This window comes from Gadus macrocephalus, chromosome 1 (assembly GCF_031168955.1).
Source record: "Gadus macrocephalus chromosome 1, ASM3116895v1".
In the NCBI taxonomy this organism is placed as follows: Eukaryota; Metazoa; Chordata; class Actinopteri; order Gadiformes; family Gadidae; genus Gadus; species Gadus macrocephalus.
Window position 1 is genome coordinate 1,116,019 of NC_082382.1, and position 18,231 is coordinate 1,134,249.

The 18,231-nt window shown below is 44.2% G+C and overlaps 1 protein-coding gene across 1 annotated transcript; it reads left to right on the top strand.

Annotated features, from left to right (window-relative positions):
• Nucleotides 1-832: 832 nt before the first annotated feature.
• LOC132459978 (uncharacterized) lies at nt 833-6,777 on the top strand. The gene is made up of 7 exons (XM_060054910.1): nt 833-969; nt 1,952-2,171; nt 2,729-2,855; nt 3,156-3,428; nt 6,118-6,234; nt 6,316-6,391; nt 6,467-6,777. The coding sequence occupies exons 2-7, from the start codon at nt 2,113-2,115 to the stop codon at nt 6,775-6,777; spliced, it is 963 nt and encodes a 320-aa protein (XP_059910893.1). The 5' UTR covers nt 833-969; nt 1,952-2,112.
• The last annotated feature ends 11,454 nt before the right edge of the window (nt 6,778-18,231 follow it).

The following is an 18,231-nucleotide window of genomic DNA, read 5'->3' on the forward strand; positions in this document are numbered from 1 at the left end:
AATACCATACATAGCCACAAGGGGAGCAAGACCTTACTGAAGGCTGTAATAAATACTTTAGCCACAGAAGGCAGCATCACAGACCAGGCGAGAAACCCGAGAGTTATCTCACATCGGCTCCCCCCTACTACTTCCGGACCGCGCTGATCAGACCCTAACAGCCTACAGACCCACATTTGACTTCAGAAACTTCCGGTAGCTCTCTTGGACAGGGGTTAGGTCTATTGATCAGCTGGGAGTCGCTCAGCACGTGTTTAGAATACATCTTCAATCTCTCTTTGCTTCAGAGTATCAGTTTACCATACCGAAAATACTTTATACAAATAAAGTCTCTTTAAAGCTATTCCTTTGGATTCGATCACTTCCATTGAAGAACTCTGCACATTAGAAGAGCATGTTTCGTGATTCACGAATATGAGCCAAAACAAAATTGCCCTGAAGTAAATGTCCATATCGTCATGAAAGCTTCCTGGCTAGTGTTTGGATCAGTGATCGTCATCATCAAGCGGCTTTCACAACAGTGTGTTTGCGTTTTGTGTTAGTGCTAGACTGCTACGGTTCTCTTTCACATATATTTGACCGTGACCGCAGGGCTGTAGTGGAGGCTAAACGCAAGTAAGCGCAGTTTACCCACCTCTGAAATTTCAGAAACAGAGTTTATCCACTTCTCACTTCAGAGTTTAGCTACCTCCCAATACAGTAAATGCACTACCCTTGGTTGTGAATCACTGATCTAAGTTTACCCACCTCTTATTTCACCACTACACCCTTGCATTTCTTTTTTATATACTTATATATACTATACTTTTTATATTTGTTTTCGCAAGATGTTGACAGACGCCTCACAGCAGGAGACCGTGGCCAGTGTAGACACTGTGGAGAGTGTGGATACTGGGGATCGGCCCTTGCCCTCCTCCACTTCTGACGCTGGGACACAATGTTATTTGAAGCCCCCCCGATGGTCTCACGGTAAATCTTTGGTATTTTAAGGGGTAGATATTATGTCTAAAACATTGCAAGCAGGACATTTCCATACACATTGATGAAATGAATACATAGCCTACACCAAAACATAGCTGCTTAGATTTGCCATGATTGTCATATGTTTGGGTATGTTTCAGGGCTCTCAAGTTTTGAACTGAGTTCAGAGTGAGATTTTGTCTATTATATTAATATGTGACTGCACACAAATGTGTCCACAGACATGGTGACTAATGTATGATAGTAAGCATTATTGGCCCTTAACACTAATATTCAGAAACAACACTGCCTCAAAAGGCTATTGGCTTAAGCAACACCAGTAGAGGCATATACTTTTCCCTGAACTTTTAAACGTTGCAAACGTGCAAAAACATAATTATATATTTATGTGGCGTTCAGTGATATGCTTAAAATATATCTGTGGCATTCAGTAGGCCAATGCTGTGGTAAAGTGTGTAAAGTATGACCAAGTGTTTCTTTCTGTTCAATAGATAGAAGTTAATCAATCCCCTGTAGGAGAAATGTGTTAATGTTTGTCCCCATAAAACAATGGTAAAAAAATAAATGCAAAACATGACGGTAACTCTAAAGTCAAACCGTCCAATCTGAAGGCTCTACTTAACCACTCCCCCTACTCATTTCCACCAATGCAAAGTGAACAGAATTGAGTAGGGGAGGGCGTAGCCTAACTAGTTTGTGACCGACCCAGAGGAACGCAACGCAAATTGAATGTGAACATGTGTGAGGCTTTAATAAAATCCCGGACGGTTTTGAAATTCAAAAAGAGGGCATATCTGGGCAAAAGAGGGCATATCTGGGCAAAAGAGGACGTCTGGTCACCCTAGGTACGGGGAACCAATTTGATGGCGTGTGAGCGTGTGCGTGTGGCGTGTGCATGGGTTGAATTGCGTGTGTCTCACGCCGAATGCGTGAGACTTGAGAGCCCTGATGTTTACTGCCTCTGCCACAGCTGTGCAGGTTAACCTGAAGCCCAAGATGGTTAGCGTGGGCACACAGACTTCATTCAGCCCACAAACCTCCACTCCCCTCGCTAGTCCTGAACAGACAGTTGACGATGATGATGATAATGCCACTGTCATCAGTGACTTTTCGTGGGTGCCCTAAGAGCTGATGGATGAGGAGGAATTGTTTGATGAGGAGCAACCTTACACGTGTGACCCCCACCACAAGTGAGATAATCTAAAACCAACATAGACCATATTGAATGCTCAATGCTTTGTTAGTCTTACGTAGTTCTTCAAGGAAAGGTTCAAAATCCGGGATTGCTTTTAACTCAGTTTATTGTTAAAGTCTGCATGTTTCGGCATGGTAACTGGCTATGGAACGAAAGTCTAGGAATCGTGTTGAACACGTGTGAGAGATAATAACTCTAGCTACTTTCAGCCACGGGCAGAGGCCCGTGACTGTCCGCGGGTGTCGCTGAAAATCTCTGACGCTCTCCGGCTCGCGTGCTCAGGTAGAGACCGTCAAGTGGGCGTGGCCTAGTGGGCGTGGCCGGGGTGCCGTAATGGCTTCGGCTTCTTCATATATCTAAAAGGTGCTGCTATCTGTGGCTGGAGCAGCCTCCAATAAGGTCTTGCTCCCCTTGTGGCTATGTGTAGTATTTACGGCTTATATGTTTGGTCCTGCTTCATTGGGTCTATGTGTGGGTAGCTTAGATTCTTAAAATACGTAACATTAGTTTGAATGACACCGCCCCCCTCCCCCTCATTTTTTGTTGTTGTAGTTGCATTGACAAATTCATTGTTTGCCAAGAGGAGCTGATGGGCCTTTTTGCCATCTGTCCGGCCTGTTGTGAGAGGTCGGATAGTAGCATCGTGCAGCAGGAAGGAACTTTTGTTAAGATCAAGCAGGTACAGTTTTGTTTATGCAGTTTTGTTTACGCGGCCATCTGATTAGAAAATCAGAATATCTAATTACAATCTGATAGCTCTGACTGTCTTGCCAGTTAATTTACAATGTATGTACCAGGCTGGCTTTAGTCTGCTGGTTTGTGATGCCATCATATTTGAGTGTTATACTGTATTGGTCATGTGTGTTTCATTGAAAATACGAAACCTTTGACCAGTAATGTAAAGTACTTACTCTATATTGAATCCTGATATACTGTTGATTACTCTGTTTTCTTTTCTTTTCTTTTCTTACATATCTAGGTCTGTGCATCATGTGGCTACCACCGTTTCTGGCAAAACCAGCTCCACAGGAACATGCCAACCTGCAACCTCCTGTTAAGTGGGGCCATTCATTTTACTGGATGTTTGGCCACACAGACACTAAGAATGTTGACCCTGTTTGGCCTGCAGTGCATCAGTGCAAGCAGTTTCTTTCGCCATCAGCGCCACTACACCATCCCTGTAATCGTTCAGGCCTGGCAGAATGATCAAGCCAAGAATTTTAGTGACCTACGGGCAATGGATGGCGGGCTAGTTCTTGCTGGTGATGTCGAAGATTAACCGAGATATAAAACACTTAGACTAATTTAAGAGAGAGAGTGTAAAAGAAATCGAGGGGTCCGGAGCAAGAATTGACAAAAGACTTCATCGTGAAGAAAAACAACAACGATAACAGCCGAGTAGGTCTCAAGAGTCACTCCTCGTCAACAGATTCGAGCCTCTTCTTAAACACACAATAGCACAGTCCTCAGCAGTTTCTTGTTTTTTAGGTGTCCACACATAATCAAACACAAATACTTCTAAACAGATGGTCACCGTGACAGTCTGGGGCCCAGGAAGTGGAGTCAGCATGCATTGTGTCAGTAGCTTCCTGCTCCTGGGGGTTTGCGCCCCAACCCCTGCTCTGACCCAAGACTCCCAGGCCTCGTGACCAGCCCTGGATCAAAATCCAAGACGCTTTACATGTTTTCTACCATTAGATATACAGGCCTAATAATAATCATAGTTTACCATAGAATATAATCATTAATTTCTACCACAGTGACTGCAGGTAAACCAGTGTGAGAGCTAGACCAGTTCCACGTTTTGATTTTGTTATTTGTTATCATGTAGGGTGGCTTTAGTTGGCTTCTGCAGAGGACATGGTGGATTGTCTTTACAGACCATGTTTTTAAAAACTTGAAACACAAATTGTAATTAATTCCAGGTCAGATTCTACTGGGCACTGCGCAAAGTATGGGTCATACTCTCTGATAGAGGACAGAGTGAACAAGTGGGTGGATGTTCAGCTTGTTCAGGTAAACCTGATGTTATTAGGCAAAGAAATGAACTCTGCAATTTGTTAAAAGGATTGTATCTTAATATAACATCTTTCCACTAGTACAACCATGCATAGAGCTTTATTGTGTATTGCCTAACTAGAGTAGTGTATCATAATGCCTGGACCAGCAACGCTTCGGTTCATTAACGCCTCCTTCAACTCCACCAGCATTCTACACTTAAGGTGCGAACACACCAAGCGCGTACCTCGCGTACCATGTACGTGCGTAACGCAGCGAAAATGTTGCTTGACCATTTTGTGTCAAAAATGGTCAGATACGCGCGTATCTGACCATTTAAGGAGTCCGAGGATTAAGGAGTCCGAGGAAGGAAACCCAAACGCCGCCGTGTTTGGATGGATGATAGAGCTTGGATCGGGTTAGATTAAATAATCTCGGATATAAATAACAATAATCGGGTTAAATAACTTCACATGGTGTGTCTGGTGTGTTTCCAGCATTCGTAGTGTTGATCAGCAGAGAAATAGTCCGCCAAGACGTTGAGGTTGCTTAGCAATCAGAGACTCTGTCCATGCAAGTGAAAGGAGCGTTCACTCTTCGTCATAACTATCAAACCAAACATCCTTCACATTCACCGAGCGAACATTATGAGAGTAAAATGCACATTTCTCGCTAGAAATGTTTCCATAAACGCATTTAATGGCGTAACTATGTTACTATTTCCACTCAGAATAAAGAAAGTTGCCGGCCGTGGCTGCCATGGACATGGCTGCTCTGGAGTCCGAGGTAGGAAACCCAAACGTCGCCGTGTTTGGGTGATAGAGTTTAGATCGGGTTAGATTAAATAATCTCGGATATAAATAACAATAATCGGGTTAAATAACTTCACATGGTGTGTCTGGTGTGTTTCCAGCATTCGTAGTGTTGATCAGCAGAGAAATAGTCCGCCAAGACGTTGAGGTTGCTTAGCAATCAGAGACTCTGTCCATGCAAGTGAACGGAGCGTTCACTCTTCGTCATAACTATCAAACCAAACATCCTTCACATTCACCGAGCGAACATTATGAGAGTAAAATGCACATTTCTCGCTAGAAATGTTTCCATAAACGCATTTAATGGCGTAACTATGTTACTATTTCCACTCAGAATAAAGAAAGTTGCCGGCCGTGGCTGCCATGGACATGGCTGCTCTGGAGTCCGAGGTAGGAAACCCAAACGTCGCCGTGTTTGGGTGATAGAGTTTAGATCGGGTTAGATTAAGTAATCTCGGATATAAATAACAATAATCGGGTTAAATAACTTCACATGGTGTGTCTGGTGTGTTTCCAGCATTCGTAGTGTTGATCAGCAGATATATAGTCCGCCAAGACGTTGAGGTTGCTTTAGTAACCAGAGACTCTGTCCATGCAAGTGAACGGAGCGTTCCCTCTTCGTCATAACTATCAAACCAAACATCCTTCACATTCACCGAGCGAACATTATGAAAGTAAAATGCTCATTTCTCGCTAGAAATGTTTCCATAAAAGCATTTAATGGCGTAACTATGTTACTATTTCCACACAGAATAAAGAAAGATGTCGGCCGTATGCTTCTGTCCAAGCTCACTACTCTCTGCCAGTGACGTCGGGTCAAGCTCAACGCTGATTGGCTATTGCGGCGCGTATGAGCATAAAAAGTTCAATTTTTTGAACTCCTCGCGTACATGTACGCGCGTATATGTACGCGCGTATATGTGCGCGCGTATATATACGCGCGTATATGTACGCGCCTCATACGCCCCTACAGCGAGTAAAATGTTGCTTGGTACGCATGATACGCTGTACGCACCTCATACGCGCGTACACCAATGCTTCCCTATGGAAAAATTGCCGATTTTATACGCATGGTACGCAGGTGACGCGTTTGGTGTGGCCGTACCTTTACACTGTTATGTCATGTTGCAGAGCTCAGAGGTCCCCAACAGCTCATGGTGTGGGCTTGAAGGGCTCAAGCGCAGTGTTGGCCTGCTGAGGGGAAACAACCTGCATTTGGCAACGCTGATCACGGACCGACATCGCCAGGTATTTACAATAAAAATGCAGTATAGAATGTAAATATCTGAATTGCACTGAAGCTGGATGTTTGTGTTTTTTTTCTCCTAGGTTGCCAAATGGGTGAGAGAGGAGCTGATCCCTGAAGGGACACAGCATTATTTTGACGTGTGGCACATTGCCAAAAGTATGTATCCATTGTTGGAACCTTGAAGCAGTTTTTGTTAGTGCATATCAATTAATACCATTTGTTCTAAAACAGGTCTGGGGAAGGCATTGGATGCAGCATCCAAAGAGTGTGACCAACTACAGTTGTGGAGGCCAGCTATAGTGAATCACCTCTCTTGGACTGCAGCCTCAACCCCAGATGGCAACCCAGCGGTCATGGAGGCCAAATGGAGAAGTTTAGTGAACCACATCCAGGACATCCATGACCATGACACCCCTGCCTTCTCCAGTTGTGCATGGCCCTCTAGACGGAGATCAGCGCAACAAAGAGTGGCTGGACCCAGGTACAGTACTGGTATTATGCACGCTCTACATAGTTTTGTTTTATTTGCTGTCTTTGAGTAATTGTCTGAATGCTTTGACATGTGATGAAATTATTTTTTCATTCCCTTGCAATCTCATAACATTCTGTTTACTGTTTGCTATAATTCATATGCAGGACAATTTCATGTGTGTTTCCATTTAAAAAAGGAATTCTGTCTGTCTATCTATCTTCCTGTCTATTTGTACATTTTCCGTCTGTGTGTCTGTCTGCCTCCCTGCCTACCTGTCTTGGTCTTTGCAGGCTCATTGGCAGCAGTCAAGTTGGAGAACATAATGATGAGGACTGCCTTACTGAAAGATGTTCGACAGCTGTCTCCACAGCACCAGACCTTCTCCCTTGAGGCTTACCACTCCCTCATCTTGCACTTCGCGCCCAAGCACACAGGGTTTTCATACCTTGGGATGTATAGCAGGTCAGTGCTATCCAATGGAATAACACTGCCAATTATTATGCCTTTTATAGTAATAATAGTACCTATTAACATGCCTATTGTAGTATTTTGTCATACATACACCAAGTTTGAAAGGTTTTCTCAAATGTGTTATTTTGTAGGCTTCTCTTAGCGGCGCTGCATTATAATCACAATGCCAATCGTGAGACAGCACGGAGAAGTGACGGGACGGAGAAGTACTGCGTGCGGTATCCGCGCTTCAGAAAAGGTGCCCATGTGGTGCGTCCCATCAAAGAGGCAGCCTCATACGGTAAGCAGTGTCATGCAGTTCTATCATATTTTGAGATGGCGCACGAGACATCGGTGATCAGTGACAATGATCTTTATAAAGTAATATTATTATTATTATTATAATTAATATTATTATTATTATGTCTGCAGGTTATGCAACATCATTAATGAAGGCCCTTCGGGAGAGCTACGCCAATTCACCCGCGGTTCTTTGAGAGGTTAGCGCCAATTTGTCCTCCGATGCACCCGCCCCCATCGCCAAATCCTTCGAACAGATTCCTAAGGAGGAGGCCGTCAGCCTCTACCTAGCCCGGCAGTCACGCTACAAGAAAACCTAATTTCCCATTATTATTTTTTTCCACGGACAAGTCCAATGATTTAGTTGTTATTATTTGCATGAAATTTCTTTGTGTGTAATTCAAAATAATTTGGCAATCATTTTACCTGTGCCTTGTCAACCTCTGTGTGCGGTGTTGTCTGGGCTCACTGTGTGTCTGCTTGATGTGCTTTTGCATGTATCGCTGCATGTATGAAATAGTATGTGTGTGTGTGTGTGAGTGTGAGAGAAAGAGAACCATCAACAGACCCTCGGGTATGACCACACTATTGCAGAATTAATTAGAATTAAACATTGCGGGTCTAGCCCTTCATGAGTGTTCCTTGTATGTTTTGTGCCTAACCATTGTTTTATATTGATTTAATTCCAACCTGTTTCTTTGTTCAGTAACCATTACAAGCAATGCCAATAAACTTTTTTTTTATCCAAAATTCATGTGTTCTGTGTACTTTATAACATTTTAAGGGCAATTGAATGATCATAACAGAATAGGCATTAAATTATTTTTATTCATTTTCATCCAAACAAGGCCATTGAAAGCCCTGATAGGTCTGGTCACCATTCTGGAATTGCTGTCTGATGGTTGAAACCACACAAGAGGGTAGAGGCTTCCTTATACTCCTCCCTAAAACGCCATAAACCCAGCGTATAGCCTGCCTGTAAGCAGTGTACCGGTATGGCCTAGGGATAAGTAGGAAAGATTCTTAAGTTTAAAACTCTCTGTAAGTACGGTAGGTTGGAAACGTCATTTTAAGCCTGTTTCTTATGCATGTTTATTGTGTATGCAACACATCTCCTGTCACCTATAACTGTTGGTTCAAAGGACTCAGTGTAAAAAGATTTGTAAAGTAAACATAAACCATGAACATACTCGTGCGTGCTGGCTTGAAGGGGACCATGATCCTGCCTGAAGTGTGAGCATGCTATTTTTAGCACAAACGGATTCAGGCAGCATGCCTCAAATCCAGGATGCTGCGTTATTAGGCACGTTACATCTGCTGGCCGCGGGGTGAGCTCCTCGACCAGCGACCAAAACGCGCTCACCTCCCTACAACACAAGCTCTCCACCAGTTTCCATGGGACGACACCGCCCACACAGACACCTGCCAAACACAGCGACACAGACACGCTTACTACTATCAATCACGAGGAAAACTAGTTGGCACCATCAAAAATAATCACACTGAAGACATGACCAGCCTACTCGGCGTCGGCTACGTTTGCAAACAACATTTTCACCGGAGAAAGAGGTAAAAGCTTAGAAATAAACACTAGGGGTTCACAGGTGGGACTGTCAAGCTAGCCCATATTTAGAAGAAATAGAAGGCATAATATGCCTTCTATTTCTAGATCTTCTGACTAAGTTTAGGGTACTTATCTGAGCCAACGACATAATCACTGTCTCATCCCCATCAGACGCCATAGTGCTAGTTCTAGTATGCGTCTACCTCACGTGACGTCATCGCCGAATTGCGTAAAAAATAACCGTTACTAACCAAAAACGACAAAAACTGGACTTTAACACAATTGGAGGCATTTCTAACTTTAAATACATATTTTGAGTGCTTTATGTACCCATTAATCGAAACTTCCGGTTAACCTGCACAATGGGCTTTAATAATTTTAACTCTGATAAATTACCTTTTGTTTTATAGTCGCCCTGATGTGTATCCATTACGCACACACTTGGCTGCATAGGGCAGATGGGGCTGAAGACTGTCTCCATCCCTCCACCTTGCGATCTATACCACTATATGGGTGGGGATTGATTGTATCCCAGGTACGGCATCCTGCAATAAGCCAGTATGGAAGGCTGGTTAGCCAACGACGGGTAAGATCCCACCTTGAAGCCCGGGACAACCTAAAACAGGAACAGTCACGATTACTTGGCAGAGTCATTGGCCCTCATTTATCAAACGAACGTAGAAATGAGCGCAAATCTGAACGCATGATTCATCTTACGATAGGACCCACGTGAGATTCACGAAACTTTCGTATCACACCAATCCCAGTGTACGAAGGATCTTGGTGTTGATAAATACGGCGGCTGAGATCGATCGTAATTAACGTAACACGCCCATATAAAAGCACGTCTTCAGAAGTCTCGCCCCTAACTTTTAAAAACGGTAAAAAAAAGGAGGAATTTTTCCGAGACCGAAATGGAGACGCTCGTGTCACTGGTGGATGCGAACCGTCTGGTTTTGTTTGGTAGCCTAAAAGCTGGCATTAAAGGCAAGCAAAAGAATGCTATATGGAAGGTAATAACTGTTGCAATGAATAGTGTTTCCAATGTTCATCGGGCTACGGAAGAGGTTTGTTAATTAAATAAATTAAATAATAAATTAAATTAAAAATTTCTGTTATCCAGCTTAAAACATTTCACATATATGCTATTGTTTGCATTGCGTTAAAGTTATTTTATTCCGAATAAGGTGAAGAAAAAAATGGTCCGACATGAAGCTCAGCACCAAAAAACGTGTTGCGGCTGTGTAGCGGGCCAAGCAAGAAACGGGAGGAGGCCGGGTGGACCCTAGCCTTGAACTGACGGCATTTGAGGAGCGAGTGGCTGGTCTCATCGGGTCTCCCTCCATTTCGGGCATAAGTGGCGGAGGAGACACCGATGCACTCCAGACCAGTCATGGAAGTGGTAAAAAAGGCCTTTGCAATTATTTAAAAAATATATATCTACAGCTTCCGTGTTACAAAGTAATGGCACAAATAATCTCATGATTGCTTTTTATTTTTAAAGATGCAATGCAAGCAGGTTCATCCAAAATGGGAACAGAGCCAAGCCCAGTTGAAAAAGAACCGGAAGGGCCGCCGCCGCCGAAGAACGCGTGTCTGGCCGAAGTGCTGGTCTGCACTCATCGGTCTTGACTGCAGAGGTCCTGGACAAACAAACAGAGATATGCAGGTCAATGGTGGACATCAATAACTCTCTGTTAGCGATTAATGAAACATTGAAACTAATCAATGAGAACTTGAAGAATGCTACATAAATAAATTGGTTTGCTGTACTTTGATCTCTGTCTTGTTTTTAACCAAAAAATGTACTTATTGCTTACACTTTAAATATTAGAAGAGCCGAATTAAATCCTCCCTTCGTCGTAGAGCTCGAGCATGTGGCGCCTGTGGCCAGGGATCTCTGGGCATCGGGTCATCTGGCTGCAGGTCGGCAAATGGCACCCCATTTGCCAGCGCAATATTATATAGAACCCCACATGCTAAAATAATATTGCAGGTCTTTTCTGGGCTGTAGAGCAACGTTCCCCCCGCTGACCCGATGGACATCCACCTGCCCTTGAGTAGGCCTATACATCGCTCCACTGTTGCCCTTATGCGCGTGTGAGCGCTGTTGAAGTTGCGCCCCTGATCCGTGTTCGGATGAGCCAGAGGAGTTATTAGGTACTCGTTCAGGGCATAGCCTTTGTCACCTAGATGAATCACATCAAACTTTTAGTGCGATGTCTTAAACGTTTTTCAAGAGAAAAAAAAGTGCGACTGCAGCGTAACTCACAGAGGAGATGACTCTGACCATGTAGTGCACCCTGATCAAGCCGATGCCCAACGTTGCTATTTTGGAAAATAAAAGAATCGTGCGTGCCCCCAGGCCATCGGGCTACCATGTTCAGGATTGACATTCTGGCATCGCAAATAATCGGAACATTAACCGAATGGTAGCTTTTGCGGTTGATGTACGCGTATTCATTAATAGATGGTGGCTTCATACGCACATGGGTACAATCAACCGCACCAATCACATTTGGAAACCTAGCAATAGCATAAAAATGCCGTTTGATTCCAGTTTGCTGATCGTTATTATATGGGAATTTAATATAACGTTCGGAGAGGGACATTATAGTTGCCAAAACTGCTGGCATGGTTCGGCTAATACTTGGCTGGGAAATACCAGACCTGTCCCCGATCTCCCGCTGAAAGGTCCCGGTGGCCAAAAACCCCAAGGTAGAGCACACCTGCACTGGCACAGGTATTGCGTTTGATCGCCTAGTTTCTCGCCTCAACTGGCTCCAAAGCATTGCATAGCTCCATCAGGAGATGCCTTGGGAGACGAAAACGACTCAAGAGCCATTCATCGCTCTCCATAAAAAATCGGCGCGGCCTCGAAAAAATCTCTCTCGTCTCAAGGCTCGATTCCACCGGAGGCGTACGCGCCGCGGGACGGCTGCGCCGCGGTCACCGCTGCTGATCGCTTCCACTATAATCAATGAGACCATTTCCACCGGGCGCGCCGCGGAACATTTCAGCAGCGTCCCAGGAGCGGCGTGCTGCGCCGCGGCGCTATCTTTCCGTCCAATTCTATTTTTGCCGCGAGCCGCTGCTAAACCGCGTCAATTTCGACAGAGCAGGTCGAGCCGGGCAGGAAGTGAAAAGTAAAAGCCATAGAGTATCCGGTAAATTTTCAAAATGAAACACAATACTCAGCTCATGTAACTTCACATCAACATTATTACGTCATGACCGGTGGGTCTCAGAGGGTCGGCAACTTGGACGACGAGAGACTCATTGTCGAAGTTCAGCAACATGAAGTCATTTATGTACCAAATCATCCTTTTTATAAGGAAAATGTCAGAAAGGACAAAGCGTGGCATTTAATTGCAATAGTTTTGGGAGTGGAAGGTGAGTACATTAGGTTTAGGATTATCGCGTGAATACGGCTGGCTCGCAAGGCAGCGCTACGCAGCCGTTACGCGCCCGGTAGGAATGGACGCAGCCGTTCCGCGGCGCGTACGCGTCCGGTGGGATCCCGGTGTTAGACGTGCGTTGAGGTCCTCTAACAGAGCCAGATCTGCCATCGCTGAGACTCGACCACCTATTTGGCAAAGCTCCTGTTTACATAGACAGCGGAATAAACATTTCACCTGTCACATTCTAATTATTTTCATAGCGATACTGTTTTTAATTAGGCCTGACTTGATTGTAATTGTTTGAACGGCTGGGCTAATTCCAATTTATTTAGGAATTAATACAGATGTGCAACATGGGCTACTTGTGCTGCACTATTCATCAGTGAAACACCCGTATGTTGCGCCAAAAAAACTTGCGTACACGAGCTCAGACCTGACGTGAGATTTCATCGCAGCCTGCGCTCACGTTCAAATTGATAAATGCCAAGCTCAACGTTGAAATGAGCGTACGTCCATTTTATGCACGTTTTCTGTCGTACGCTCGTTTGATAAATGAGGGCCATTGTGAGCACTGGCTCACTTGATCATGAAGTGACGAACTGCAACCATCATAGGAAAAGCCGGCTGATGAAAGGTGGAGGGGGAACAGGAGTCAGATATGTCAGCTCTGGCAGCAGAGGTGGTCTTGGAACGGGGAATGTCGTGTTTTATTTTACCTTTGTGGTGTAGTGGTTTCAGGCGGCTGATGGTAAACCCACCCATATTGGGCTTTGGTTTTGGACATACTGGTTTCGATTTCCCTTCCCAAAAGATTGGTTTTAGTTTGCTTATGGTTAAGGTTAGACGTTTCGACGTTGGTTGCACCAACGGCGTTCTTAGATTTGCTGATCATTTAATGCGCATGGTTTTGACCATTGCGCAAGGGGGGAGGTATTGAGGAGAATTAGGAAAAATTAGAAAACAAGGCTTTTCTTCACCATACTTGCAAACAATGATTGACATCCTGCTAAATAAGTGTGAAATATTTGGGAAAAAAAACAATGTTCAGCAGATGGGTAGAAGCAGTCCCATCAAAAGACCGTGCGGATACAGTAATCAAGTTTCAGACTAGAAAAGTCATGCCAAGGTTTGGAATTCCGTCACAAATTAGCTCAGGCGATAGGGCAGCGTTTATTCAGAAAACACTCAAACAAGTGATTTAACATCTGCATATCAAATAAAGACTAGTCCGTGTCTACAATCCTCAAACCACAAGGTATGGTGGAGAGGAATGGGACGCTTAAGACAAAGATTAACAAAATTAAATTAGAGTACTAAATTAAAGGACTAATGCACTACGGCTGACACTAATGAGTTATCGCATGAAAACTAACAGAACGACGCATCTAACCCCGCATGAAATGCTTAAGGGTCAACCCACGCCTTCACTTAACATTCGAGGGTCCCATAAGGGACTTCCATTAGAGTAATAGAATTAAGGAAAATATGTTTGAACAACTGCTGTACATAAGTTTGTAAACCCAGCGAAAGAAGCACAGAGTTCCAGATTTGGAGGAGGAACCACCAAGAGGGGTGGAGCCAGGTGACCAAGTGTACCTCAGGGTGTTCAGGAGAAAGTGGAACGAGCCCAGGAGAGAAGGACCATACAAAGTCACCAACGCAACACCAACAGCCATCCAGGTGGAAGGAAGTGCCACGTGGTATCATCTCAACCACTGCACAAAAGCCGCTCAACCCAAAGCCAGGGATGAGCGTGAGACGGAGGGTGAGAGGCCAGATGCAGACACGCCTGGGGCTGACCAGCTGCCCCAGGACCAGACCAAGCCGAGCCAGCAACAGCCACATGATGATGCTGAAAATGGGGAGCTTGTTCCTGATCCTCTACGGCGGGGGTCGGCAATAGGCGGACCGCGGTCCGGGTCCGGACCCAACTGACGTCCTCTCCGGACCGAGACACAATTGCAACAATAATATTAATAATGCGATTTTTTTTATATATATACCGTATTGGTCCGAATATAAGACGGCCTTTTTTCCAATCGAAATAGGTCCGAAAAAGTCGGGTCGTCTTATATTCGGGGTCTAGTATTCAGAGCGCAGTTTCTCTTCTTCGCCTCTCCCTTTAAATGTCAATACACATTCGCGGCCGCAGGTTGCGCCAGAAATTGGTTCCGGGAAGAAGTAGTCCAGCGTCCTTAACAACCAGACCGTTACCGGTGTTTAAAGACACGCTGACCATTAGAGACAAGTGGCTCAAAACTGGGTCAGGTCAATCAACAACAGCGGAGGAGCTATGATGCCAATTTTAAAATAATGGTCGTCAATAAGGCAGAGTCAAGTAACAACTGCCAAGCTGCCAAGATGTTTGGGGTCACGGAGTGCAACGTAAGAAGATGGCGAGCACCAAAATAACGTCTCAAAGACGTCAACAGTCAGTGCAAATCCTACCGTGGTCCTCAAAGTGGTCGTTTCAGTGAGGTTGACCGGAGAGTTTTTGAAAACGTCAGAGAAAACGCGCTTTGGGCGGAGCCGGTGGAAGCGGAGCAGCTGGGGAGCGATGACAGCGAGAGCAAACACAGCGGGGCAGAGGACGTGTGTGAGCGATAGAGAGAGATCGGAGAAGTTTGGCGAATTTTGGTTAAGTTTAGTTAAATATGTGACCTGTATTTTTCTATGTTATTTAAAAATGTTCCCAATGTTGCTTGATATTAATTTTGAATCATACTGTACATATTTTGCCTTGAAAGTGCCGTGGCCTTTACTTGCATTATTATTATTGTCATTGATATAACATGTGTTTAATTCACTGTTCTTTGTTCTGCAAATCTTTTTTTCTAAATGTTTGTGTTGAAAAACGGGGGGTCGTCTTATAATCAGGATCGTCTTATATTCGGACCAATACGGGTATATATAATTTTGACCAAGAGATTTTAACAACTAATGTTTGGGTGACTTTTATAAACCCGTTAAATACATTAAATTAACTATAACTTTATGGTAGGCTATGTTTTTGTTTAAACCTTATAATGCCAGTAGCCAATCAGATGATAGCCTGCCCTACGAGCTGTGCGACTGGTGCACGCAAGCGCGGCAAAATTGACAGAAGAAAAGAGTGCCTTCAGTTGAGAGAGAAAGCTTCATTGCAGTTAAAGAGAAAGATGGCGTGCTCTAAGAAGAGAAAGGTAGATTGTGAGAACAGAGCTTTTAAAGAGGAGTGTTCATTCTGCCTGCATGCAGCTCTAAGCCTGTGTGCCTGATCTGCTCCGAGACGGTGGTGGATAGTCAGTTGTTGACCAAACAGACACTGATACTACTAGCGCCTTAAGTACTTATATTGGCTAAATATGCCTCTGAATCATAATGCACACCTTGACTGTTGGTACATAAAACACATGCAGTCCTATATCAGTGAAAACAACGGTCATAAAAAATGTGTGATAGACCCCCGGACCCAAGCTTGAGGATTTTTTTTTAAACTGGACCCATTAGGATTTTAATTGCCTACCCCTGCTCTACGGGTTGTGCCAGATTCAGCTGGCTCAAGGACAGATCACGAGGAAGGATGAAACCATGGAGACAACACAGACCTGGAAGAGCCAGGAATCAGGGGCTGGTACTGAAGGAAGCCTGAGAGAAACACAGGACAATCCGGCCCGATCTCATTCAGGAATAGTTAACAAGAAAGGGAAAATAGTCTTATATGCTCAGATACTACCGCAGAACCAAGTTAATGAATTTGTGTTTACTGTTATGTCAGGTAACCAACCGTTATGTGCATGAACCTTCCGCCAGAATTATGAACAAGCGCATAGGAAAAATCGGTGTGAAGTACATATCCAACCTAAACCAATGAAATGGTGTTTAACAGTAACGTCAGGAAAAACATGGGATTATAACAGAAAGTATAAATTAGATATGAGAGAATATATATTTCTTAAAGCAGTGTCAGACAGAACATTCAATTTTACATTAGAAGCAGAAGAAAATCAACCGGGTAAGGTCGTTGAAATTGATCAAAGCAATCCACTAAAATCTTCAGATAATGACAAAGTATATGTAACCACAGCCACCGATAAAGTAGATCAACCTCCAGATGGAGATAATGGGATAAATTCATTGGTAACCACTAAGAGATTAAATTCAACTCTAGATGCAAGTAAGACTAATGAAACTTCTGATATCAGGGATTTAGCACAACCTTCAGTCACTAATGTAACTTATATTAGAGAGGAAGAAACAATACTAGCAGCCACTAACGTAACTCCAATTAGAGAAATAACAACAGTTAGAGTGATCTAATAAACAAACTAACAACATATGGTACAGCAGCAACTGCTCAGGGCCTCGTTTCCCGAAAGCGTCGTTAGCCTAAGTGGATCGTGAAGTGCGTCGTAAGGGCATCGTAGAGTTTTCACTGCGTTTTCCGAAAGCATCGTTGGTAACTAACGTCGTGAAAACGCTCGTAACTAACGAGTACTCCAGGGGTACTCGTAGGACGCTAAGAGCATCGTTAGCCTACTATAGCCTCAGTAGCCGCGTTTACATGGCAGATCTATGCCGCATAGATTTCTATGCGGCATAGATCTGTTCCTAAAATGTGTTCCGAATGTACTGTATACATGGCAGTAACAAAAGTGTCCGTTATGTCTCTCGCGCACACCTGACACGTCTCTGGACCGGCGGCGACATAATGGATGTCTTAAATTTGATTTTAATGAAAGCACAGCAGGAGAGAGCTTTTCTCTGCCTGCTCCTTCAATTAAGAAGGAGGAGGACAGCGCAGCAACGTCAATTTCTCGTCAGATCTTTATATTTACCCTAAGCGCCGCCGCAAACAAGAGGAATTTGGATGCGAGTCCGCAGCCAAGACTGGTGGGAGAGAGTGGTCTTACGGGAATTTAGTGACCAGGAATCCTCGAAGGTCCAATTGCGCACTACTGCAGCTGCCATCTCTCTAAGTTAAGAAGTATTTTAACGTTCAGCCTGCAAAAGTACTAGTAGTAGCCTACTCATTTACAGTTATCTCAGACGCGCGCGGACACCTCATTAATAAACAGCCATGTCCCGTCGCTTAGCAACCGGACACGCTTACCGGACTACTTTTACGGAGTGATAACAAAGACGTGAATCAGGCAATAAATCCACTTTCCTTGACAGCGGTGAAGTTCAGTGTGCTTAAAATTACCGACGGAGCTCAGTGGACCAATTGCGAACTTCTGCGGCTGCTCTAAGTTAAACCCCAATCTATGCGGAATAAGTGTATACATGGCGATTTAAAACGGACTACACCACCTATTCTATGCGGCACAGAATCTATGCCGCACAGATAATTGTATTCCGAATGAGGCGTATACATGACCATTTTCTATGCCGCATAGAAATCTATGCGGCATAGATGTGTCCATGTAAACGCGGCTAGAGGCGTCACCATCAGACATTCCGTATATTGGATGCGTTTTATTAAAACGCATTGCGCCTTTATGTTCTTAGTTTGGTGATTAATAAAGATGTTAAAATGGCCAAAATAAAACGGGACAGTCAATTTTTTTACGCAGGCAGGGCACTCAAAATGTGTGAGAGAAAGTGGGGGGATTTGTGCAGACTGTGACATAGGCTACTCATAAAGCATAGCCTAAAATAACCCAAAAGGGTTAAAAATTTAACAAAATAATGAATGAAAGAAATGAAAAAAATAAATTAAAGGCAAAAGGAGCTCCACCTGCCGATCGTGCGCTCGACAATGCACCTGGCCAGACGGTGGGCTTCGTTGTACTGTTCCTCGTGGACGTCTCCCGGGTTAGCCACTGGG